At 42.0% G+C, this 27,717-nt stretch overlaps 2 protein-coding genes across 2 annotated transcripts in view; both read right to left on the bottom strand.

Moving 5' to 3' along the window:
* Positions 1-2,259: 2,259 nt before the first annotated feature.
* tmpoa (thymopoietin a) overlaps positions 2,260-27,717 on the bottom strand; it is a 32,576-nt gene continuing 7,118 nt past the window's right edge. Inside the window, exons 3-13 of the mRNA XM_020608226.1 lie at positions 23,514-23,631; positions 17,763-17,912; positions 12,972-13,093; positions 10,975-11,070; positions 7,924-8,046; positions 7,007-7,099; positions 6,448-6,516; positions 6,116-6,307; positions 5,722-5,856; positions 5,306-5,406; positions 2,260-3,271 (exon numbers count right to left, since the gene is read on the bottom strand). Of these exons, the coding sequence (XP_020463882.1) occupies positions 2,881-3,271; positions 5,306-5,406; positions 5,722-5,856; positions 6,116-6,307; positions 6,448-6,516; positions 7,007-7,099; positions 7,924-8,046; positions 10,975-11,070; positions 12,972-13,093; positions 17,763-17,912; positions 23,514-23,631 (1,590 nt within the window). The 3' untranslated portion in view covers positions 2,260-2,880. The remainder of the gene's footprint in view (positions 3,272-5,305; positions 5,407-5,721; positions 5,857-6,115; positions 6,308-6,447; positions 6,517-7,006; positions 7,100-7,923; positions 8,047-10,974; positions 11,071-12,971; positions 13,094-17,762; positions 17,913-23,513; positions 23,632-27,717) is intronic.
* On the bottom strand, positions 14,590-17,293 carry LOC109964695 (serine/threonine-protein kinase TAO1-like). Its single transcript, XM_020608193.1, has 2 exons — positions 15,788-17,293; positions 14,590-15,220 (listed from the first exon to the last, which is right to left on the bottom strand). Exons 1-2 carry the CDS (start codon positions 16,172-16,174, stop codon positions 14,651-14,653), a joined length of 957 nt encoding a protein of 318 aa, XP_020463849.1. The 5' UTR covers positions 16,175-17,293; the 3' UTR covers positions 14,590-14,650.

Below are 27,717 nucleotides of genomic sequence, written 5' to 3' on the forward strand. Positions count from 1 at the left end.
ACAAATGAATGACTACGAGTTAGAGGAGGTGTGTGTGACTGAATCAAACTTAAGGACAACCTGCAGGAGCCAACAAGGCTAACAGAAAAATCCGTTATGTAACAGGATATCGAATAATGAAAAAATGACTTCACTTTTAAATGCTCACTTTAAAATACAAAAACGCAAATAAGAAAAACGCACTTTTTGCTTACATTTAACCATATATGTACCTGACAAAATATGCATTTTCCTTTTTATTTTTAATTGAGATCAAACTTTTTAGTTAATGTGTGGTTAATGTGCTCATTTTCTCTTTTCCGTCTTCATGTGAAAAATCGTCAAAACGGGTGCGTAGGCCTGGTTTTGAATTTTCAAAGTAAAAGCTCCGTTGTCTCTGCGGAGCAATTCAGCAGAATCTCCACCGACTGCAAGAGCTCAGTGCATAATGGGAGCAGACGTCTCTGAAGAGATCAACTCATGGTGCAGTGGTATCATTGAAGAGGGTTTGGTACAGCACTGAAAGGCTCAGCAACCCCTGCCACTCACTCACTCACTCACTCCTGCCTGCCCACTTTCCCTCACAAAAGCTTTTATTTTCCTTGACTGGTGATTTCAAATACTTGTCTAAGGTGTTATGGAACACAGTACGATCAATTTAGAAAGGGAAGGAAAAAAATCACGATGTTGTCATTGGAACTGATTCTGAAACTAGATGAGCTCACTGAGAACAAGAAACAGAGGTCTGTTTAAAAATGTAATGCTCAAATACAGATGAATGGAGGTGAGGTGTGCTGCTTTTTTGTCCCTCTCCACCAACTATTCCAAGCTTAAGAGCACATTGCATGAACAGTTTTATACATCCTTATCTTGAACTGCAAGTCACCAAATCAACCCCTAAAGGATGTCAACATCAATTGTATATTTCTTAGTTGGATCATAATGGCACACCATGTCAACTGATTCACAAAATCAGATGGATCCTTGTCTGGTTTTGGAAATTGCACAATACATTCTGGAAGGGTCCATGGTCTATCCTGTATTTGCACCCTATAATTTCCCCTGACTCTTCCTTATTTCTCTAGGTACCTTCACTTCTTCCTTGAGTGCCTCATTCACTTTTCTAGCAACTACAAAGATTTAAAGTCCAACTCAACTGTCCAAATTACCAATGACTCCACTTAAAGCTCAGACTCCTTCACACACACTGAGAAGAAGGGGAAAGACAAAGGCCTCGCCTTCTTATGATGTGAGTCGACTCAGTTGACCTTGTTCTCTATAGTGTGGAGAAGTCCTGGCTTACCTTATCCTGTATGTGTTTAGAACTGTGAACTGGTTGTCATGCTGCACTGATTTAACAAGATAAACAATGCACAGACTAAAACTGTAATGTTTCCAAAAAGCAATATACCACAGCAGTTTAACTATCACTCATTTGGCACTGCAACTGTCTCTCATGTTTGTTCTCTACTCATTTTCTCTCATTTCCAATTTACATGTCGGTTTAGAAAACACTTTCAATGTACATGTTGTAGCAATATATGGAGTCAGAAAAGAGGACAGACAAATTTGTTGCCAATTACTGTGTAATTTACTTTGTGAAAATATTCAAAAAGAGCTGTACCAGAATTGTTTACTTACAGTACACATGATAAAACCTGTGTTAAATGAATGTGCTGTGAGAAGACAACTGTTCTAAGATTGGAACCATGGCTTTAAAAAAAAAAAAATAAAATAAAAATAAAAAATTTGGCCTTACCGATTCTTCTGCATTACCTATTGGGTTGTACATCTCCTGCAGGATGAGCACATTTAACTTCCACTCATCTAGACCTGCTGACTGTAAACTGACTGTATTGAGCTTCTCTGACTGATAAGTCACCATTTATTCTGGTAACAGAAGAAACCTTCATAGTGCAAATAGTAACTAATAAAATCACAATCGCTGCAATTTTACAAGAAATGACAGGCCTCTGTAAAACGCATGTTGTTGATCCAGCATCTGGTGACAGCCAGGCATCTCCCATCATGCCTTGAGCTCTTGCAGCTAGTGGAGAGTCTGCTGAATTGCTCAGCAGACACAACAGAGCTTTTACTTTGAAAATTCCATGAAGACAGAAAACAGAAATAAAATACAAGGTATGTGCAGGGCTTGATGTGCATGCAGGTGAATTTTTTAAAATAACTTAATATACTAATTGCTCCTAATTGTCCAGAGTGTAGAGTGTGATGCACCAATTGCTTGCTTATGAATAAAATGCTCTTTCAGGCACAGTAACAAACAATAGTTTATTGAGTGGATATTCAATGTTTGTGACAGTGAATACATATATCATAATACACTGTAACATTCAATTTTATAAGAAAATATTGGTGTATGGTTGAAGAAGATTTAGAAGCACTTAGTTTATAATAAGCCTCCCTGTGTCATTAATGAACATGGCCAAGAAAAGTACATACAATTCTAATGCTGTGAATGACTAAGATAAAAACTGAGTGAAAAGAAAATCTCAACCATACACATTTAATACACGTCATGCAAGTCTGACATAAACAGTAACATGACAATGAATCTGCATAATTCTACAAAAGCGACAGTGTTCTTGTAACCTCAGACTGTAAGGTCGAAGGTCAGTGATGGACCAGAGCAACAACAGAAGACGTGGTACTGTCGTTTCACAGTGTGTCATGGAGAGAGGTGTCACTGAAAGACAGTGATGTTTCACTGAAAAGTGATTTAGAAAACAAAAAGGGGGGGAGAACAAACTTGAGGAAAGCTGGGCAATGGTGTCAGAGATAATTTCACAGCACCCATGAACAAAATGACTAGATTGAAAATTTACATTTAAAAAAAATTAAGCAGACAGGCTACTTTTTGCTCATTAACACTTTGTGTGCTCTCTATGCTGTGCTGTCACTGGCCACTTCTGTGTCTGAGAGTGTAAATGGGCTGATGGTGTTGGGCTCCATGGCTTGGTAAACCAGGAACAGGAAAGCTGCCACGATGGCCATCAGGAGCAGCTTAATCCACAGAGAGATGCTGCGGCGCACTGCTTTGGTCTGACCTGTAGGGGGTGCTGCAGACAGAAGCCTTGAGGAGGAGAAGGAGGTGGAGGGGGTGGAGGGGGGCAGGCTGGAGACTCTGTTGACAGTGCGGCTCTCTGTGTAGGAGGACAAGGAGCTGCTGGTCTTTGTGGTTTTTGGAGAGAAGAGATAGTTTTCGTCATTCCACAGCTCACTGGACTTCACTGGCCGACCAGCAGCTCCATGGATGGGTCGCCGACAGGTGGCCCTACAACAGACAAGTCAAGGAGTTTGGTTCAGTTGGTCTGCACCATCTAAACAAAGAAAAGATCCATCCATTGTCCTTTAGTTACGCCCAGGGTTGGCTGTTTGTTGCCTTGTTTGTTTAATTGTGATGACCACAACTCAAAAAGTAATGAACTGATTTAGATGACATCTTTTGGAGAGGTGGGCTACAGGCCACAGAACAACTGATTAGATTCTGGTGCTGATCTGTATCATAATTTGGATAGGGGAATAAATTATTCACCACTGTGAGTGAGGACTCCCAGCACATACGGAGACAAATCCGTGGGTTAATGACAGCTGCTCATTCATTGTCAATCAAAACTGAGTGCTGTCACTCAGTACAGCCTGCTGTGTGAGACGGGGACTGAAGGGACACAGTGAGGCGACAGCACAGAGTGAAACCAAAGAGTGAATGTTTGTCACGTCTATCATTGTTCTTGATCAACTTCAAACTAATAATGATATCAGCATCAGTCCCAATGTCCGGCAGCAGGATTTCATGATAAAGCATCATATTATGAGGGTCAAACTATATGGAAATACTGCTTTTATGGCATTATGATGAAACTGACTGGGCCCTTGGCAGAGGTATCACTGAGGGCTGTCTAGTTCTGGTTTGTTTCATGTTCACACCAACATTTTACAAACATGAACTCACATATACTAGCAGGTTACTGATTGACTGGGCAGTTTTGGTGTTATACTGCATCATCAGCACTACAAGAACCCAAAGAGGACAGTCCAAGTCCAGTGACAGAGCTGGTCAGGCTGATCTTCTCTGATGTCACAAACAAATAACTGATAAGTGTTATGCAGTCATTTCCCTCCCAGTGGGAACTGTAGTGTACCGGGCTTTGAATATTTCCATTGTTTGAGGAACTGACTATGCCCAGGCTGCCAACAGGATGAAAAGTGTGATGCCTGGCCCTGCTCAGACGCAGGACCCAGAATGTGCTACTGTCCCCCCACAAACCTGGCCATCTATGTCACTACCTTCTGAATCGCAGAAAGAAAACTTGAGCAACAGGAAGAGACTCAGCCTAAGAAAGAGAGCCGCCCTGTTTAAAAAGAAAGAAAGAAGAAGGAGATGGCAGTGCATTATGAAGAAATAAAAAGAAGCCGATATGCTTGTTGAATCTGTTTGCTCTGTTGCCCGCCTAATGTTGATGTCTGTTCTGGCCGTGCAGAAGACGGCACCATGACGCACTCTGCACGCACAGTGCTCATGCTGTGCAGTGGAAGCACAAACGTGTACTGGGGCCAGGCAGCCCGGGCCAATAGTTGGCCAACTGGCCAGCTGCCCTGAGTATGGGACAGTTCCTGGTGGCAGTGGAATGATGGCTTTCCAGATCCTCTGTGGACATCACCTGTCATAAATAGTGACAAACAGGTGGAAACGGGAGGAGAAAGAGGCATCTTTATATCATTATTACAGAGGGTAATTACTGTGCGGTCACCATGCTTCACACACTTTTTAATGAGGAGCTGATAAAATGCACAAAACACCTCAGTGTGAAGTGCTGCTCACTTTGATTAATTACAGAAAATCCTAACACTCCTATGCCGACCTGAAATGTGTTACCACGGTACCAAACATTACCAAATTATCAATTTAAGTCATTTCTGGCACAAAGCTCTTTAAGGCAGCCTAGGTCTGCAATTTGATCGACAGCTTTCACAGCAGCCTACATGAAGCATCCGGTTCTTTCTCTGTGGAGATTCTCAGTCATCCAGGTCATAGTGTATCTGAAGTGCTAAAAGTTGGCTACTTCACTCGTTTGAGGTTCTTCAAGAGCCAGATCCGTGAATGTGAGAGCACCCTGAATTTATCCACTATGCAGCTTGATTCTGTTGTCATCATAAAGGACCATAATTAGAATGTCTTGGGCCTTTTGGAAGGCCTTTAGTCTCTCATAGCTCATGGTGGGCATTATTTTAAAATTATTGATCATGTTAGAGACAATGGATGAAACAATCATTAACTGATAAACGAAAAGCCTAATGAGTTACTTACGTGATTCCTGTTGGACTGTTGCTGTCACTGGGGAAGAGCTCCTTCAGAACATCACTCTCTTCCACTTTGGGGGTTTGGTCGCTGGCTGCTATCTTCTCCACCTACAGAAAACAAAAACAAAAAGCATGGTGAGTATGTATTCAGAACAAACACCACTGGCTCATGACTACACTTCATCAGCAGACTTTAGAAAGCTTCTTGTTCCATACACATTTCAATGGATTCAGATGCAAATGAAAACCCCCGTTACACCAGTCACCTGCAGGTGCATGATTACCCAGCCGAGGGGTCTGCGCCCGACATTAGACTTCGCTCACCATGTGATCACCTCAAACAAAAGGCTTTGCCAGCCACCATCTTTACAAAACCACCTTGTGAGTGTGACAGAGTACAGGCTCTGCCCTGTAACAATCTACCTGTCTCACCAACACATCCTTTGACAACGTGGATGCGTAGCCATGTGTCTTCACAGGGCTGCATGTGGGCAGTAAGCTGGTGATTTTCTGCTGCCTCAGTTTATGCAGCCTGACCTCTGGAGGGGAACACTCCTCCTGGATACAAACAACATGTGTGACTGTGTGTCGAGGCAAATGTTCAGCTGTCACACAACTGTCTGTGCACAAACCCTCAAACAGCTGCACTCACACAAGCACGATTACCCTATTCATTTGTACAACACTATACTATTGAATGTGAGTTTCAGCTCTTCATTCTTCATTGGCCCAACCAAAGGTGCACCAGTCAGTGAGAAGCAGGTGTGAGGGACAGGGAAAAAAAGATAAAAGTAGGAGCAATGTAGTAGAGCTGTACCCCTGCACCAGTAATGCTGCTGGATTTGGCCCCAGTCTGCTCAGACAGTGTCCAGTGGGACTCCTGGCTCTTAATGGGTGAGATGTTGCACATGGGGCTAAAGGTGACTGGGTTGACTCTGGTCAGGTGAACCAGATGGGATGGAGGCTTGGCAGCTGGTCGTGGACTCTGTTCTTCGGGCAGGCTCTTTGACTTATGCAAAACACAAACTAGACTATTAAATATAAATGTTCAAAAATACTGAAAAATAATGGAAAATTTAGCGCTTGTTATTATACTTAATAACAAACCAGTACACTGATTAACTCCAGCACAGATATAATTCTACGCACCATAGACAATGGTCTCACAGGGGTAACAACATGCTGTTCTACCGTTGGTGCAGTTCTTGACTCAGGCTCCTGATACACCAACACAAAGGTACAAGATCAAATAAATAAATAAATAAACAAATAAATAAAAAAAGAGAGAAAGGGAGAATTATGATTGACAATCGAGACTAAAATTTCACCCTCCATCTACATCACCTGCAGTTTTCGTGCCTTTGTTTCACAACAAATGACACTTCAATCTTATTGAGTGTAAATGTGTACACACACTTGTTATGTAGTTGCCACCTGGAGCTACAGTTCACTCACAGGCTCCATATACACACACACACACACACACACACACACACCCCACTACTTTTTGAATGTGCAGGCTGATCAGCTGAATATGAAATGTCAAATTCTTGTCCACCACCCCACAATACACCATTCAGTGAACAGACCTAGACATAGTGAGTATACTGGCACTTGGTTGGATGTTATACTGTTATTGAAGAGCAGGTCAGCCACTGTGAGCATGCCCAGTGTAGCTCTGTGTAAAATATACAGAAATATGACTAACCTCTAGCAGAGCAGTGTTGAGCACAGTGAGTGGCTTATAAGATGAATCCTTACTGGACTTGGGAAGTTGTTGCACCAGTTCTCCCTCGTGGAGCTAAGGTTTTAAACAGAATGTAGGTTTGGAGGTGGTTTCTTTTAGGATTCTTTGTGGATTTTCAACTCAATCCACAGCAGCCAGTGACCGTATGTTTCTGCGCGTTGAAGCCGATTATGCTTCAGTAGGCTTTAAACAAAGTGCTTGTAAGATGTTGCATCTGACAATTTATGGAACTTTCTGAAACAATTACACCACTTTAAGCTGTGGTTGGCCAGGTTTACAGAGGTGAGAAACTAGGCGGTGTTTAAACATTTCTCTTACTTTGTGTGTACAACAAAGTGCAGCACTGAATGCCTTCGTTATTTATACGACTCATCGCTTCAAAACTGCACAGTCATGTATGAGAAAAGTTCCTAAAGAAAGCCTGGAGAGGCAGTGTGATGCACAAATGAAAACATACTTCTCACTCTGTCTTTGGGCATTTACAGTGTGTATCAACACCACTACCTTCAAATATGGACTGAGGGCACTTGGTGTGGCCATGTCTGAAAGGGTAGGGAAATCAAAGACTCATCAGTTGGAGCAGACTGATCAGTCAGAGTGAAAATTCGAGCACCTTCTGCTGGACCACAAGGCGATATATATAAACACTACATTTTGAATTTGACCTAGTCATTACAGTTTTAATATTTTGTCTGTACTCCACATTCAATCAAAAGTTCAAATTTCAAATAAAAAGTGACAGCCCTATTGTCTAAGGTAAAATATCTTTTTGAAAGTTGAGCTTTTGAGTTTGTGGCCGGCTTCTTTGAGGCTTCAAACAAGTCAAAGATCTTTTGGGATTCAGGAAATCCCACCCCAAGAATGAGCAGCAAAGTCACCTTCCAGTGGGGAGTCCCAGGGCCTCTGGAGACCTCTGCTGTGTTTTGGATGCCCATCTTTACTGCACGATCAAGGTTCAGTTTGTGGCTCACACTGTGGGACAGAGGGCTACCTGCTGGACCCTGAGACAGCCACATCAGCAAATAAAATAAACTTCAGAATTTTCAGTAAAACACACTAAGGGGTGACACAGGAAAATGCAAAGCACCAAACAGCCCAAAATATAATGATGGTGGTGCTAGTTCACTGTTACAAAGAAGAACTGAAAAGTGACCCATTTGTGACCACTAGCCTTGTGGATGCACATGTTTTGTCTACAGGTGCCCACCCTCATGTGCAGTTTGAAATGAGAGGACCAGAAAGTATATCCCTGAAGGCAGAGCACTCATCTCTTAATGAATAGGCACTGGAACAAACAAACCAGTGAGCTGGTGCACAAGTAGGAGTGAAAGAACAAACAGCCTGCTGTGGCCTATAGCTACCTGAGCAGGTCTACGTGAGGTGGGGTGAGATTCAGCCCATCTGCTGGGACAGAGAGGCCAGTGGATAAGGGCAGAGTACAGACAGAAAGAAGGACAGATAGTAATTTATATTCCCGATTATATGTGGAAAAAGAGGACAATTCAGAGAGAAGAGGTGCAAAGCATAAAAGGGTGAAGCATTATTAGCATGTGGGAGATTCCAAGTCTGCTTTTTGGCATGTTGTGTAAACTGGACTGCTTTATACAAATAAGTTTGCATTGGGAAAAAATAACTGTCATTTGTCTTTTGCTGTGCCATTAGAAATGCCAATTCACATCTAAGCTGCTGATATCACATAACTGGGGCACAAAACTGCTGCCTATCAGGAAAGGAGTTTTGTATCTCTATTGGCACTTTGACACCCATCTTGTTTGCTCCAGACCTTCTGACTTTTGATTGGAATCAAGATAGTAGGTGTGAAAAGTACCTCTGACTATGAAGGATCAGAATTTGGTCCAACAAAAAGAGGTGGTCTTGGTCCTGATCAGACTGAACCATGGTTCGGATTGTTTCTAGTGTAAAAACAATTTGAGATACTCGGGGTCTTCTGACCATTACAGGGAAGTTTGCTCATCATTTGAACAACAAAAGAAAAAAAAAAGGAACTGGAAAGAATTAAAGATGAGGCATAGGGGCACCTGGGGAGAGGAGGAGACGAGGTAGGTCTGCACTATGAGGACATTCATATGGCGTATTCAAACTAGACACGAGTACTGTACTTGAAGTTGGTGCTGCTGATAGTAATACCGTAATAACAGCACTATAGTGGCAATTAAATTATTCATTTATTCATTCATTTTCTTTTTTCCCCAAACAAAAGAGGCTACCAATCAAACTAATCAAATCAAATCAAGTCTAGGGAGATGAAGCCCATGATCTGATGAATTGCCTAAGGCAGTTAAAAGAAGTTTTGATAATTTATTGTTTTGAGCTGCGGCAGTGTCGGGACTTTCTGCTTTTCTCTCTTTTATATCACAGGAAACTAATTATGGCTGAGTTTTGGATTGTGAATCTGACAAAACAAGCAGGTGTCACCTTGGAGTAGATAGTTCTGATGGACACTGGGTCTCATTCACCAATATCTTCCTAAGTGTTTCTTAAATTTCTATGTAGGTTGCATTTAAGAAAGTTGCTAAGAAAAGTCTACATCGGAGTCATGAATGTGTTCTTAAACTGCAGAACTGTTCGCGTGCCAGTCATTCCTAATTAGCATAGGTCAATGCCCTGCAAATGCTCATATAAGGGAATGAGACTGTAGGGTCATGCACACAGGAATCTCATACAGAAAAGGAAAAGAGAAGTAGAGAAAGCCAGTATAATCTAAAGATGGTGGAGCAGCAACCTCCAAACCAAAGATAAACTTGAGTAGTTATGAAGTGGAGAACAAAAGAGCTGCCATATTTAGTAGCATCAGTAGTGGATATAAAATAAAACAAAAAAAGACGCTCTTACTCATTCAGTGAGCACGGTACAAGGAGAAGGGTGCACACTGAAGAATTAAAAAGATGATCTCAAATCTGAAGCAACAACAACAAATATGGAAGAGAGATGTTGACCAGTGGACGAGGACAGGTTGGCCCACAGTTATCTGAGCTGCATCAGTGCATTGGGGCCGTAAACGGCTCTCATGTGTGCAGGCCTCCATGTGTGCCCCAAGTCTGATCTCAGATGCGGTGCTGGTCAACCAAACGCTTCCACACTAACCAAAACATCCGAGAGGCACTCAGATATTTTAAACATTTTAAAAGACCATAATATTTATAAAATAATTTGAATAAAACTAAATATTAATAAAAATACTGAATTCTAATGATGACAAAACCATTACAGTAACAAATCTCATGACTGTAGAACTGAAGAAAACAAAATAACAGGTCACTTCATACACACGTCAGTGCTTAAAAGTTCAGTAAATGTGCTCCCGAGTGTGCGTATATTGTTTTTATCTAAAAACAAATCCCAAATAAGAAAACACTGGTGAATGCCAGTATCTTTGGGAAAACTTCGTAAGTGAGTTTTACGAACAAATGTGTTCTTAAGAACGGCTGGGGAAGAAGGACCCTGTATGTACTTTGACATTTTACACACCCTTAATTAATCTGAAAAGTAACCAACAGGTGAAGAAATCATAACCAGAGTTACATTAAAGTGTTAGTTACTGTTATAGAAGAGATAAAACTTGGACATGTCCACGAGGTTTTATTAAATCATAGTTTTAGGGTTGTGATGAGTATGCAAAGCTGTCCACAGCAACCAAGTGGATAGGAATGTATATAAAGAAGAATGTATAAAACCATCCTTTCAATGGTGATTTTATATTTTGCACTGTTGACATCTTTCCAGCCATTGCAGCAGACTTGGAAAAATACAGGAAGATGCTGAAGAGAAGGGGCTGTGCGTGTGTGTGTACATAGACCAGCTGCACAGGTAAACCAAGAGCAGAGGAGACAGCGAGAAGGTTGTCAGTGTGGCACTGTACGCCAGTGGGTTGAATCAGTTACAGTGTTGATGTGAAGTGGGGGACACACAGTATTCACCACTCTGAGGGAGATCCTCCTGGATCTCCGCTTTACTCTCAGGACAGGCTCTTCATCCTCTTCCTCCTCATCCATCAAATGGTCTCCCTACACACATGGTATGTAAATACAGGAAGATGCTGAAGAGAAGGGGCTCTGTGTGTGTGTGTGTGTGTGTGCACATAGACCAGCTGCACAGGTGGACCAGCAGACAATGACAAGACGACTTATAGCCCATTTATGTCTTGTGCATTCTCTTCTATGCATGTCCAAGTGTGTGTTGATGGAGTGGTTTACATGTTGTATGCTTGCATTGAGATAATTTCCCACACACAATCACAGAGCCTGAAGTATCTCTGCTTGAATATGAAACATGAAAATGCGTACCTTAACTATAACGCAGACTGCTGAGAGTTAACCGACAAAATGCAATCGATATTAAGCATCAAATCATTCATCAGGCAAAAAGGTCATTCCAGTTTCTTAAATGTGAGGACTGATGTTTTCTATAACTACTACTACTACAACAACGCCTTATGTTACTATATAGAAATATCTTTATAAGCTCTGGTAAATTATAATGGGTGACTTCCATTACTTTCAGGTGTAAAAAAAAACGTTGTACTCAAAAGTCAAGGTTAGTAGTGTACATAATAATGGCAGGTCAAGGCTATTTACATTGCTGGAAATGAAAATTTAGTCTCAGAAGGCTTCGTAATCTGTTGGATTCAGAGGAGCAAAAGGAAAAGCAACAAATCAGGGATTCTTCTTCCAGGGGAGCCAATAGATAGTAGTACCAGAAGGCAGATTACAGTGTGGGAAATATAATAAATACAGTATACAATCAAGAATTACACTGTAGCAACACTAAGATGTACTAAAACTACAGATGTGGAAAAAAATACAACCAGGAATTGCAAGATAACAACTAATGGCAGCTTTTCAAAACACCAAAATCTTCTCAAGTCCCGATACATGTCGGGCCATGTTTGCAATGTGCACACACCAAGTGCAACACTAAAACCAACTCTGCTGGCAGAAGCAAGGTTGCATTTAATTAAAATTACAATGTATAAACACAATGACATGCTTTAAAATCAGTACTAACTTAAACCTGAACCTGAATTTAACCAGAATCCTAAAACCAAATGTTACTTGAACCTGTAAGGTGTCCTCACAATGTAATTTCAGAAGGAAGAGGTGAGAAGCAGCTGGAGTGATGAAGAGAAAAGTTAATGTGTGAATAAGTCTAGAACATCCATCATGTGAAAGGCAGCAGCTAATCCATATCATGTGCTTTGAGTCTGAGACGCAGCACTGATAACACTGAGATGGGTGTGACTGCATGTCAATAAAATGGGGAGACGGCATAATCAAACACAGTTGCTGGGCATCCTGCAGAGTCTACACCCACTTGTGGACTGCAGCTCGGCGACATGGGGGTTAACAGTGGACAAAACAGCTTGTGGAAAAACCCTCTATGCCACCCCTTTGCAAAATGTACAGTATGTAGTTGTTCCTTTCAAGCATGTTAACCTGACATGGGTAAGGAAAACTGAAGCACATGCTTGCTGTCAAAGACGAGATGCTATCCTGTCCCAGAAAACTACCTAAGGAGCCAAATTCCTTGTGGCTACAACTTGTTTTCAAACCTACAATTTCACAAGGAAATATACAGCTCCTTTATCACTCAGGTTTGTGGATAACAAAGCACTGAAATGGTCACACTGTCAACATCCAAACTACTGCTATTATAGACATAAGTGAAAACAGCTGCTGTTTGCTGTCAGACGCATCTGTATCAACACATTAACAATAGATGCAGCAAAAAAGTTACAAGAGATCTGGCACAAACAAACTATGACCGTGATGACAGAAACAACAAGAACATTTTTGTAACTGGTCGCAGTTACCAGAGTTGTGTCACCATGTAAATGGACTGATGTGCTGACTTTTCCCTGTGAGTGAGTGATGTTGTGGGGCTGGCTTGTTGAAGTGCCGTTTCTTACCGTGTGGTGCTGGCTGCTGTGGGTGCGTGTGGTAACAGGTGCCTTCCCTCGGTTCCTCACCACTCTCTCCACTACTGGCACTGGTTCAGGCTCTGCCACAGGCTCCGTTTCTGTTGCCAATTCTGGCATAAGGTTGTGATACAGACAATAAAAGGTGAGATTTACACATTTTAGTGATGAGGAACAAACTGTTACCAATCAGCGCCAATCACTTTTCAAGGCATAACAGATTTTCTTACCCTCCAGGAAGCCATTAGTTTAATTTCATTTAATTTGAGTACAGTGAAAACCCACTTGTAGAGAAAGCTCACCATGGAATGATTTTAGAGGAAGCTTTAACCTTCAGCATTAGAATACCTATGAAAATACTATCAAGTCCAAGACTTTTCGCATGTAACAGATGCATTACCCTCACTGCCAGAACACTGTTTTGTCAGAAGACTAAAAGGCCATGAACTGGTCAACAGTGTCAGCTATCTCTCTGGAACAGGATTTTAGTCTCTGCAAGTTGGAATCCGAAAATGCTATGACATGTTTTGGAAAGTGGTTGTCAATGTAAACACAAATGTCGTTAGAAGATGCAAACCCATTGGTGGTCTGTCTAAATAATATTCCCCAGTGTGGAAATACATAATATCAGATTAAAGAGTGAATGACAGAGCACCACACCCAAGTGTGTAATATATCAAATATTTTTTATTTGGCTGCCCACCAAGAGCATGGTCTGTTGGATGTTTTCTTCTAAGGGACTTCTTCCTCTCCACTTTTACCAAAGGGCTTGCTAAAGGTGTGGGGTTTGTCAGTTTTCACTATGATACTGTAAGGTCTAGACCCTACCATGTAAAGTGCCCCAAGATGATTGTTGTCGTGATTTGCTGATATACAAATACAGCTGAATTGAATTAATAAACTATTTCTAGGACTCTACCTGAATAAGAATTTTGTCAGTCAGCTCTTCAATGTGACTATTCATACTTTGTCATTTCAGTCATCCATTCTTTTTTTTTTTTTTTTTTTAATTGACACACACACACACACACACACAAACAGTGGCCCCATCTGTGCAAGGCGCTCCAATGGCCATCAGGAGCAACTTGGGGTTCAGCGTCTTACCCAAGGAGACCTCGGCATGTTGACTAAGCACGACGGGAATCAAACCACCGACCTTCCAGTTGGGCGCCGACCACTCTACTTCATCAGCCACAGCTGCTTACCACACTTGCTATGTTTTTAAAACTAAATTGTCTAAAATTGTCTCAAGCAACATATGAATGAAACAACAATGTTATCATGTGATTCAGAAATGTTAACTGACTGGTAATAACTCACAAATCGAGCGTCTTCTTCTTCTCAGGAAATGTTTGGCTCATTGTTATTTCCTACTGTTGATTCATAGTGACCTGATTCTCGCCTTTGTTGGAGGAAGTATCTGGTACTATAAAGAAAATGAAAGGTGGCCCAAATGGCTTCCCCACTGATTTTTTATAAACAGCTAATTGAATCTTTTATCACCCTTACTTTTAGGCATGTTTAATGACTCTGTGGATCATCGTTTTCACCCCCTCACATTATTATGTCATTATCAAGAAAAACAAGGAACCAGAATAATGTAATAATTGGAGATCAATACGTTTATTAAACAGATGTAAAACTTTGACAAAGATTTTGTCATTTACATACTAAGGGCAAATTAGAGTCCCCATAGAGCTCTCTGTCTTCTCCCACTCCTGCTCCTTTTTCTGCAAGGTACTCTTGAGGTCCTGTATGATCTGAAGGTACATTGCCTTTTCCTGCTCATACTTCATACGAGCCTTCTTCAGGGTATCTGTTTGGATGATCGAGAGCTCTCTATATTTGTTGAACTGACCAACAAAGAAGGATTTCTCTCCTTGCCACTGGACCTGACAACACTCAAGCTGCTCTTCAGTGTGCTTTAGTGCTGCCATGAGATCATTTTTCTCCTGGAGTAGATGACTGTGCTGAGTCTCACTGGAGGATCTGCCGCTCTCCATTTCTTCTAGCAGGGAGGCTTTCTCCTGTGTCCACTGCAGGCGCTCATTCTCTGCCTTCTCTATGGCTATTTGTATTTTAGCCATAAACCCCTCTTTCTCTTGCATTTGCTGCTCTAGGTGGGCAGCATAGCACTTCTGGGCTTTGTCCAGGTCTGCCTGGAGGGAACACCTTTCCCCCTGCCACTGTTTCTCTGCCTCCTTCTGAGCAGCCCTCAGCTGATTAGTTTCAAGACTGTGTTGCTCCAGCTGGGAGTTCATAGAGCTCTCTGTCTTCTCCCACTCCTACTCCTTTTTCTGCAAGGTACTCTTGAGGTCCTGTATGATCTGAAGGTACATTGCCTTTTCCTGCTCATACTTCATACGAGCCTTCTTCAGGGTATCTGTTTGGATGATCGAGAGCTCTCTATATTTGTTGAACTGACCAACAAAGAAGGATTTCTCTCCTTGCCACTGGATCTGACAACACTCAACCTGTTCTTCGGTGTGCTTTAGTGCTGCCATGAGATCATTCTTCTCCTGCAGTAGATGACTGTGCTGAGTCTCACTGGAGGCTCTGCCCTTCTCCATTTCTTCTAGCAGGGAGGCTTTCTCCTGTGTCCACTGCAGGTGCTCATTCTCTGCTTTCTCTATGACTATCTGTATTTTAGCCATAAACCCCTCTTTCTCTTTCATTTGCTGCTCTAGGTGGGCAGCATAGCACCTCTGGGTTTTGTCCAGGTCTGCCTGGAGGGAACACCTCTCCCCCTGCCACTGTTGCTCTGCCTCCTTCTGTGCAGCCCTCAGCTGATTATTCTCAAAACTGAGTTGCTCCAGCTGGGCCTTGAGATCATTATTCTGTTGCAGTAGATTATTCTGCTTAATCTCATAGGTGGTTCTGCATTCCTCAATTTCTTCAAGCAGGGAGGCTTTCTCCTGTTTCCACTGGAGAGCAGCCCTCCGCTGATTATTCTGTAGATGGCATCTGTTGAGCGGTGCTTCAGGTTTTGTCATTGTGGCCTTCGGTGTTTTCTTTCCACTCTTTATAGTGTTCAATTCACCTTCAGTAGAGGCTGTCAATTGCTGACACCCTAGTTTGCCTTCCATGGAACTATCACAGAAAGGTAATGAAGGTTTCAGCGTTTTCCTCTGTTGGACCTTAGTTTTCTTCCACCTCCTCTGTGTTTGTTTCTTAGTACTCTGTGTACACTCCATAGCAAAACCAAACTTGCAATGTTACACAGTAGATAACTGAAATCCTTCTCAAGGCTGATAATTTCTCAAAATCAAATTACAACTTCTCTGTGGTACTTAATGCCAGTTAGTGTAACTCTGTAAAGCAACGTTCTCTTGTGATCAGTTTAGTGTCTTTGATGGTGATGACGTAACGGTTGCCATTGAATACCACAAAACACACACATATATATATAGCGTAGACTGTCAGAAAATCAATGGACATTAAATTTCAAGAGTGTCAATAACATATTTCTGAGCATAAAAAAGCAAAAAATGTTTTTTTAAAATAAAATAAATAAAAGACAGCTGCATATGACGCAATAACCAAGATGGCGGCGCGTCTCCCCAGTTTTCGCAATGATTCTTCTGCTCATTTTGTGTCTGTTCGTGCAGAATAGCTTCATCTTGATATCCAACACCCACAAGAACTTTTGGATATCGGTCAACACCACTCCAACAGCTTTGTCTCCAATCTTCGACTCACCCCTGAAATCTCCAAAACACCGGAGACTACGCACTCAACCCGGCGGGGCGGAAGCGCTTGCAGGCGGCTTCGAAATCGTAAACAAAGGCATGGAAAGCGCGGAGGAGTTAGAGCTAAGCTAAAGCTAACACCGTATAGGCTCACTTTACCCAGCATTTTCCCCGCCAATGTGCGACCATTGATGAACAAGATGGACAAGATGCGGCTTCGCATCATCAACAGTAAGAGACTTGTGGACTGCAATATTATGATTTTCACGGAAACCTGACTAAACAGCAGCATACCCGACAGTTTTCATCCCATTGCACTAGTGTCTTGAGACTATTACTGAAAAGGCCAAGATGGGTGAGTGCCAGTGAATTGTTTGTGTCACTACGAGTTATTATTTTATCAGCTATTTTAAGAAACCTGATGTATAAATTTATCTGTCGCTTGAATAGCTCGGAAAACCATTGTTTTATTGTTGACTAACACTGCATATAGTGACATGCGATATACATCAGTACTCTGGAGACACTGGTATACTTGCCTCTTACAGAGATAGTAGTGGACTGGTTGTTTTGTGTTGTTTTTTTAATTGTTTTTATTGTTGTTGTTTCTTTTTATTGCTTGTTGTTGTTGAGGTTTGGACCTTGAGTCTGCAATAAAGTTTCTATCCATCTATAAGCTTAATGTACCTTATCCATTACTTGTAAATGAATAGTCTGTTTTATATTGTACATTACCCTACATATCTTACTGTAAATATCAATTGTACATATCTATCGGTAAATTAATTCTGACTGTACAGACTGTAGTTACTGCCCCAAAACGAGGAAAAGGCAGCAACAAACTAATGGGGACTGGGGTTAACTTCTATTGTAATGCACACTGGCTGACAGAAATAAAATATATTCAAATAAAAAGAAAGGCCCGACTAGAAGAGTCTCAGTGGACTGACAGGTTTTCTGACTAATGACTCGACTATTAGGGGGGAAGCCCTGAGTACTGGATATTTTAGGTAATAACATTACAAGGAGAAAAATCTTTAGTTTCCAAAAGTCCTGTACATGTATTCAGAATTTGCTGTAACACTATTCTCACCGTCCTCCTTGTCACTGTAGAGGTCTGATTCCGAGTTGCCATTGTAGTTGACCTGTACCTCAGTGAGGACCAGCTGTGGTAGTGGTGGCTGTGCAGGACCGTCATCTAACAGCTTCTGCAATTTCTTCTCATACAGCTTACGGGTGGATGCTGGGAGAATGAGCAGAGAGGAGAAATTCATTTAAACTTGCACAAGATGTGACAAGTCAGCCCTAGCACTAGAAATCATTAAGTCATATCAGCACTTTGCACAGAGTACTATGTTTACCATCCTGATGGGCCTGTGAGGACCAGAGAGGGCAAAGGTGTACAGCAGCTGAGCCTGGCCGCCCGATTCATTATTAAAATTCTTGGGAAAATATTGGGGTTTAAAATTCTCTGTGCTTATGTGTTTAGAGATGCACCAATTGCAATTTCCTTGGCTGATTCAGATTTCTTTAAAAAGTCTGATCTGATTATCTTTCTAAGAACTGTAATCAACAGCATACGCAGACCTTTTTAACTTTTCTTTAATCAAAAATTTTATTGTAATAAAAATTAAACATATTAAGGTTTTACATACCATCTTTCTCACTTTGTTTTACAAACCACCAACTAAAAATGAAGTGCAGTATTTGAACTTCTCCAAATATGAAAAGGTGCAACAGGTAGTAGAAACAGAATGTCAGTTACTACTGAGCACACAGTTTCCCTTTAAGTGTGTGCAGTTTGTATTCGCTGTGTTTTACCACAGGTTGACACATATACATGCATTTCATGTGGAGCCAGTAACTCCCTCATTGGGTACTGTTTGGAGATGTGGACGTAGTTTCCCCTTCTCCAAGGTGTTTCTGTGGCTCCTCTGTGCACCGTTTGTGCACCAACCACTTCCAGAAGAGAACACATGCCTGGAGCAGACATAAGGTCCTCCTCTCTCCCCCTCTTTTTGTTTTTAACAAACCAACTAAAAGTGAAGTGCAATATTTGTACTTCAAATATAATCAATCAGGTGCAACAGCTAAGGGAAACAGAAGAATGTCTGTTACATCAGTCCTACTGAGCATAAGCAAAATTTAACTGGTATACTGAGCTTCCATATGAATGCTCTCATTCTTTGGCACATTTGTGCATTATTGACTGCTTGAAGTGTGTGTAGTTTGTATTTGCTGTGTTTTACCACAGGTTGGATACACTGTACATATACATGCATTTCATGTGTAGCCAGTAATTCCCTCTCTGTTTACCATTTGTAGGAGATTTGGACAGTTTCTGTTCCCCAGTGTTTCTGTAGGCTCCTCTATACACTGTTTGTACACCAAATGCTTCCAAAGAATACGTGAACATGTGACTGGTACAGTCGCATGTGCCTCGCTCAAGGCACACATGAGATGCTACGTGTTGCACACACTTCGCTGTTGGTCTGTTCCATTGTGTGCGTGACATGAACAGTTGTGACCTGAATGAATAAATGGTCTCTTCCAGGATGAAGGAGCCCAAGATCAGGACATGAGGGGTCATTGACTGGTTTGATGAAGAATAAAATGATGTGATTCATATGCTAAGGCCGTCAGAGTCACCAAATAACCCCCCCTCACACTTTTAATATAAAAAACCTGCAGGAAGCCCTAAATTACATTTAGAGTACCATATAGGGAAATTAAATTCAGGGTAAAGCAAAAATCAGTTATTTGTTTCTAAACACATTATCAGCATTAGAAAACAGCTGCTCAAAAACATGAAAAGACTGAGAACTGTGTAGTGCTGAATTGTGGCGTTAGACCGTTTCATAGTCTTTGAGTTCAGGACTTTCTGGGCAGGGCAGAAAGCGTCGCTCAATGATGTACTGGAGCCATCCTTAACATAACGCCTTCCCCCTACGCAGAAACATAAATTCTAGAGTGTACAGAGCTCTATGCCTGCATTTGGTTTTAGGGGTATTCATGAGACTGAGCACAGGCGAATGTTTAAGGCCACGGTTCTTTTTTAAGAAATAACATTAATGCTGCTGCCTCCATATTAAATTGACAAAATGCTGAATGGTTAATGTGTTGGAGTGGGCCTGAATCGACCATAGCTGGTGGAGGGACAGAGACGCGAGGATGATATCGGCCACAAAGAGGACTGTAAAGCTGCTGCGCTGGATACAGCACCACAGTTAGCCTAACAAGCTCACAGACGGTAGACAAAGCTTACATTTTTGTTTCTCTGCTAGTTCATGCTTCTTTTAGCAGGTGTTTTGTTAATTTATTCTCACTGGCTGTTTACTAGCGAAGATTTTATTGCACAAACATTAACAAGTATAGGTGTTAATATCTGCATACATATGTATATATTGTACTTATAGGGTTGAAATTGTTTTATTCGTTTTTTCTTTTATTTTATTATTACAATCATCCTTTTTCTATCAAACTGTCTTATTTACCCAGTCATCTTTCCCCACCATTAACAAACCAGGAGTTGAAATCAAATCAAATTTGTTTATATAGCACTTTAAAACAACATCCAGTTGACCAAAGTACTTTACATGGGAAAATAAAATCACAATAAATGACTAGAATAAAGTAAATAAGATCAGTGCAAATAAAAATGAAACAGCACAACAACACAGCCACACATAACATACATTCAGTAAATTAAAATTAAATTAAAAGAAGTTAAAAGGAATGCATCTGTATTAAAAGCCAAGCCAAATAAATAAGTTTTAAGTAATGATTTAAAAGTACTGAGGTCAGTAGCTGATCTAACATTAAAAGGTAGACTATTCCATAATTTAGGGGCTGCAACAGTAAAAGCACAGTCACCCCAGGGTTTATATCTGACCCTAGGGACCTCTAAAAGCAATTGGCTTGAAGATCTGAGGGACCTTTTAAGTTTTGTGCCAGTGCACTAGTTCAGTGAGGTAAAATGGTGCCAAACCATTAAGAGCCTTAAAAACAAAAATCAATAACTTAAAATCAATTCTAAAACAGACTGGAAGCCAGTGAAGAGAAGCCAGTACCAGGGTTATATGCTAAAATTTCCTAGTATTTGTCAAAAGATGAGCAGCAGCATTTTGCACCATTTGGAGATGAGTGAGGGAGGACTGGTTAAAACCATAGTATAGAGCATTGCAATAATCAAGTATAGAAGTGATAAAAGCATGAATTGCAACTTCAAAATCATTAAAAGAAAGGAATGACTTGACCTTGCTTAGCGGCCTCAGGTGGAAGAAGCTAGATTTCACAACTGAGTTGATCTGCTTGTCAAACCTCAAGTCACCATCAAACATCACCCCTAGATTTTTTACAGTCGACTTCAGGTGTCGAGCTAGGAGTGCATGCCCCAGCTGAGGAGCTGGGGCATGCAATCTGGGGTCACTCTGGGGTGCACAGCATGGGGAAGGAAAGCCAGGTCACTGTTTCATTCCCTTAACTACATATAGCATCACTGGACTGGACTGCTGACACCCTCTTAGACAAGCTCCCTCCTCAAGGTCTGTGAGCTGTTTAGGAGGGGAACACACCATACATTGGGTTAGATCTCTCCTGTCAAGGTCAGGGGTCGACTCCGAGCTGTTTGTCCCAACAATCAACTGTTAAAATCAGGATCATCCTGTCTCAAAGTGAGGCTGAAAAACTGGTCCATGCCTTTGTTACTTCCAGGCTGGATTACTGTAACTCTTTACTATCAGGATGTCCCAATAATTCCATAAAAAGCCTTAATCTAAAATGCTTCAGCCAGAGTACTGACAGGAACTAGCAAGAGATCATATCTCTTATATTAGCTTCTCTCCACTGGCTCCCTGTAAAATCCAGAATAAAATTTAAAATCCTTCTCCTAACATAAAAAGCCCTTAATGACAAGTCTCCATTAAAGACCTCATAGAGCCTTATCATCCCACCAGAGCATCTTGCTCTCAGAGTGCAGGTCTACTTGTGGTTCCTAGAGTCCACAGAAGCAGAATGGGAGGCAGAGCCTTTCGCTATCAAGCTCATCTCCTGTGGATCCAACTCCCAGTCTCAGTTCGGGAGGCGGACACCCTCTCTACCTTTAAGATTAGACTTAAGACTTTCCTTTTTGATAAAGCTTATAGTTAGGGCTGGATCAGGTGACCCTGAGCCTTCCCTTAGTTATGCTGTTAGAGGGCCCCACGATGCTCTGAGTTTGAGTCTGTGTGTACAGTGCCTTGCGAAAGTATTCGGCCCCCTTGAACTTTGCGACCTTTTGCCACATTTCAGGCTTCAAACATAAAGATATAAAACTGTAATTTTTTGCGAAGAATCAACAACAAGTGGGACACAATCATGAAGTGGAACGAAATTTATTGGATATGTCAAACTTTTTTAACAAATAAAAAACTGAAAAATTGGGCGTGCAAAATTATTCAACCCCCTTAAGTTAATACGTTGTAGCGCCACCTTTTGCTGCGATTACAGCTGTAAATCGCTTGGGGTATGTCTCTATCAGTTTTGCACATCGAGAGACTGAAATTTTTGCCCATGCCTCCTTGCAAAACAGCTCGAGCTCAGTGAGGTTGGATGGAGAGCATTTGTGAACAGCAGTTTTCAGTTCTTTCCACAGATTCTCGATTGGATTCAGGTCTGGACTTTGACTTGGCCATTCTAACACCTGGATATGTTTATTTGTGAACCATTCCATTGTAGATTTTGCTTTATGTTTTGGATCATTGTCTTGTTGGAAGACAAATCTCCGTCCCAGTCTCAGGTCTTTTGCAGACTCCATCAGGTTTCCTTCCAGAATGGTCCTGTATTTGGCTCCATCCATCTTCCCATCAATTTGAACCATCTTCCCTGTCCCTGCTGAAGAAAAGCAGCCCCAAACCATGATGCTGCCACCACCATGTTTGACAGTGGGGATGGTGTGTTCAGGGTGATGAGCTGTGTTGCTTTTACGCCAAACATAACGTTTTGCATTGTTGCCAAAAAGTTCGATTTTGGTTTCATCTGACCAGAGCACCTTCTTCCACATGTTTGGTGTGTCTCCCAGGTGGCTTGTGGCAAACTTTAAACGACACTTTTTATGGATATCTTTAAGAAATGGCTTTCTTCTTGCCACTCTTCCATAAAGGCCAGATTTGTGCAGTATACGACTGACTGTTGTCCTATGGACAGAGTCTCCCACCTCAGCTGTAGATCTCTGCAGTTCATCCAGAGTGATCATGGGCCTCTTGGCTGCATCTCTGATCAGTCTTCTCCTTGTATGAGCTGAAAGTTTAGAGGGACGGCCAGGTCTTGGTAGATTTGCAGTGGTCTGATACTCCTTCCATTTCAATATTATCACTTGCACAGTGCTCCTTGGGATGTTTAAAGCTTGGAAAATCTTTTTGTATCCAAATCCAGCTTTAAACTTCTCCACAACAGTATCTCAGACCTGCCGGGGCTGAATAATTTTGCACGGCCAATTTTTCAGTTTTTTATTTGTTAAAAACGTTTGAAATATCCAATAAATTTCGTTCCACTTCATGATTGTGTCCCACTTGTTGTTGATTCTTCACAAAAAATTACAGTTTTATATCTTTATGTTTGAAGCCTGAAATGTGGCAAAAGGTCGCAAAGTTCAAGGGGGCCAAATACTTTCGCAAGGCACTGTACACTGTGCAGCACCGACACACCACAAGTCTGCGAGTGTGAACTGCAGTCATGTATGTGCTGAGGCCAGATGTCATTTAAAGCCTTTACCCACAATCACTACCAGTCAATATTAAATTCTATTGGAAAGTGTGCCCATTGACTGGCAGTGCACATCCATACTTCTGCTAATGTGAGCACTCACCCACAATCGGCCCCACATCCACTCCGTGTTTGAGCAGTTTGTCCCTCAGGCTCTCGTCAGTCAGCATGGTCACATCCAGCTCATCTGGCCGAACCTTGTCTGTTTTTCTGGTGGCTTTCTGTAGGAGTACAGGGCAATGTAATCTGCAAGTGATGCCAAACAAGAGCCAAACCACAGACAGTATAATTTCTGGGTGTAAGCTGTTAGTGCACTGGCTGTTAAGATATGTTTACATGCGAGACTCTCTTCATTTTGCCTGAACACAAACACTCAAAGGACTTTTTCTCTTATTTTAAAGCGGTCTGTAGAAAACTTTGTGTCCATCTGTACAACAATTTTTCTCTGGGATGCTGGAAAGGTATAATGGTAGGATGAATCTTTTTTCAAGTACTGAGAGGAAGAGTAAAAAAAAAAAAAAGCAGCAACACAATGTCTGCTTAATACACAGCTGTGTCCCCCACCCTGCCCACCTGTTCCACCTCCAGATATCCTCATGTGAACTTGTGCCTCAAAGAAAAGCTGCATCTGTCGTGCTTTCAGGCAGGTACAGAAACTCGTTTGCCAGGTTGCTGATTACACATGACGTTGCTTTCAATGACCTTAGGTGAATAACTGCTTTAAAAAATGTAAACATATGCAAGTGGGTTTAACCGTTTTAGAAAACTCCACAACTGCTTTATTTCATCCGATCTATAAGACGATTTGTGGAGGCACTTGTAAAATGTGTACTCAGGCACACAAACATGTAATTTGGAAAAGCAGACTTAACATAAGGAGTTTCCGTCTAGCTGCCCAAACTGAGCAGAAAACGGGGGGCTCTCTTTGCAGAAGCTACAGATGCTCGGTGCACAGGTAGGTCCTTGGAAAAATACTGGTCACAGGTACCAGCAGTCCCCCACGTAATAAGAAATCATTTGCAAGGTACTGCCAATCTCTGGGGTGTAACGGAATTGTTATGCGACGAGTAGTGTGATGAGTTACTTTTGACACACAGTAATAGGTAATGTTAATTTTTATGAGTAATATACGAGTAATGAGTAATGTATTACATTTGGGAGAGGAGCCCAACACTAGTGACCATCACCCTCTACTGTAAGTTAGGTTTTAGCTCAATGCATGATGTGAGGACATCATTCTGTAACACCACTGAATAATTTGAGTGAACTGAGCGTTTATGTAGTTCCAACAACTCCCAACACAGTGAAACATCTTGACTGGTAAAACCATCACCTGATTGCACATCAGTGATGGGAATGTAGGATATTCTGTGGGACGGGGTACATGCAAATGGTTTTGGAGATCCATCGTCTGTCATCTATTACATTAAATATTACACAAGAACAAATTCCGTGCTTTAACTGGCATTTTGTTTGTTTGCCCAGATGGGCAAAGGGATACTTTTAGCTGGCTCCACAAAGAATACATGAATTAGAGTACAACTTTGTTGATGAGTAAGCCTTGCGAATAATACAGATAAAGTTAAAATTGCAAGCATGTACAGATGGTGACATAACAACAATGAAAGCCATACTACAAACTGCAGCTATGAGTTTTACTGCCATTTTGGATGGAGCACAGCTGTTCCCAGTGGGCTGAGGTGGAGCCACACCTTTCAGATAAAACCACCACACAATAGCTACTTGTAATTCTTTGCCTGTCCAAAAAAAAAAGCACTTTCCAAAGTGAGCATGTGCTTTAAACGAAAGTCTGGGCCTAAAGAGACTCTGCTGCTCACTCGGCAAGCAACACATCAACAGAAAATGAGAGGAATGCAAACATGATACGCTCAACCTCCACGGTGAGGTGGTGCCATGGTTCACAAAATGTAATAATCTAAGAGACACAAACAGAGAGGTTGTTATACTGTCTAGCTCTCCGCGGGCCCTCTGCAGGGTTTGACCTAGATGTGAGCCAGGCCGTTTCATAATCACAGCAGCACGGGTTGGAGAAGGCAGGAGAAGAGGAGGAAGGATAAAGGCGTCTGTACTCCTTACTCAGCTGACCACACCCTGGCTTTTCAAGGCGTAACCAAACTCTGGGCTCACAGCTCAGCCCACTTTACTCTGTGGACTCCTCACTCATGACTGGATGGAGCTGTCTGAGGGTGAGACATGCCAGGACCTGCGGCTGCATTATGTAAGTCACTAGTCGGTTGAGTAACAGTGGAGTATGTGTGGTTAGCCATAATTTACTCTGCCAAGATTAACCTCAAACATTTGTATTAGTGGTGTCACACAAATTATGTACTTTAGGTTTATTGACACCACTTCCAACACACTTTAAAGTGTAACTATACAATAATTTAGATGTTTTAGCAGTACATAATCCAGTGTTTCTGCTGGTAACATTTCTCAGTGGCACCCTGCCACGCCCAAAAGTCTTTGCCGCTGCATCAAAATTGGAAGGAAAAAAAAAACAAACAAAACAAAAACAACCCCCAGTCATTTAATAACGTGCCTCAGTGACTCGCCTGGTAAGCCTGTAAAACAACACAATCAATCACATACGCGCGTTTTTAAACGTATTTTCATGCAACAGTTAAGACTCCATTCTATCACTTTGTCCCTGAAGGCAGCCCATCTCTCCTAGACGCCCACATTGTTTGCAAATGCAAAACTCAAATACAGATGAATGGAAGTGAGGTGTGCTGCTGCTTTGTCCCTCTCCACCAACTATTCCAAGCTTAAGAGCACAATGCATGAACAGTTTTATATATCCTTATCTTGAACTGCAATACTCACAAATCTACCCGTAAAAGATGTCAACATCAATTGTATGTTTCTTAGTTGGATCATAATGGCACTTACCCATCGTTTCCTCACTCCTCAGTTGCATTTTTTAAAATACTGTATGCTGGAGGAGCAGAATGTGGGTGTGCAAAAAACAAAAGTGTTCCAACCCATCTTAGTGTCAAATCTACAACTATTTAAAATTTGCTATGACGGCTATGTTATTGTGAATTTGACTGTCACTATGTTTCTTGACCCTTACTACAGTAATTTTATAAACTGAAAATCAGACAGAGAAGGGAAAACACACAAGCTGCTGTTCATAGTTGAGCCTCATGTTTGCGTATGGTCAAGTTCTGGTGCATGTGTAACCGGTCCCTATGTTATAGCATATAATTACACAAAGTTGTTTATCCCCTCCTTGAATCGCCACCTTATTGTGGTGGAGGGGCTTGAGTACCCGAATGATCCTAGGAGCACCAGGACACCCTAGGCCGGAGGTCGATGATCAACTTTGTGGTTGTTTCATCTGACCTCCGGCCATATGTCTTGGATACTCGGGTGAAGAGAGGGGCGGAGCTGTCAACTGATCACCACCTGGTGGTGAGCTGGGTCCGATGGCGGGGGAGGAAGCTGGACAGGCTTGGCAGACCCAAACGTATTGTGAAGGTCTGTTGGGAACGTTTAGCAGAATCCCCCGTCAGAGAGATCTTCAACTCCCACCTCTGGCAGAGCTTTGACCAGATCCCTGGGGAGGTTGGAGACACTGAGTCCGAGTGGACCATGTTCTCCGCCTCCATTGTCGATGCGGCCGTTCGGAGCTGTGGGCGTAAGGTCTCCAGTGCCTGTTGCGGCGGCAATCCCCGAACCCGGTGGTGGACACCGAAAGTAAGGGATGCCGTCAAGCTGAAGAAGGAGTCGTTCGAGCCTGGTTGGCTAGAGGGACACCTGAGGCAGCTGACGTGTACCGGCAGGCCAAGCGGACTGAAACCCGGGTGGTTGCGTAGGCAAAAACTCAGGTCTGCGAAGAGTTCCGTGAGGCCATGGAGAGGGATTATCGGTTGGCCTCGAAAAAATTCTGGAAAACCGTCCGGCGCCTCAGGAGGGGGAAGCAGTGCCCTGCCAAAACTGTTTACAGTGGAGGTGTCTTCCGATGAGGAAGCAGAGGCCGAGTGCTCGGGGGTGGACTCATCCATCACCCAAGCTGAAGTCCCCGAGGTAGTTAAGAAGCTTCTCGGTGGCAAAGCACCAGGGGTGGATGAGATCCGCCCTGAGTACCTTAAGGCTCTGGACATTGAGGGGCTGTCTTGGCTGACATGCCTCTAGAAATAGAAATTATCGAAATAATATGGCACCTCTATTCCTATATGCCTGGACTGTCTGCCTATGCATATATGGCAAATAAAAATCGTGAATCTTGAATTTCAAATCATGAATTATATTTTGGATTTTGTTAAAAGGTTTAATAAACATCT

This window comes from Monopterus albus, unplaced genomic scaffold, assembly GCF_001952655.1.
Source record: "Monopterus albus unplaced genomic scaffold, M_albus_1.0 scaffold92.1, whole genome shotgun sequence".
NCBI classification, from domain to species: Eukaryota; Metazoa; Chordata; class Actinopteri; order Synbranchiformes; family Synbranchidae; genus Monopterus; species Monopterus albus.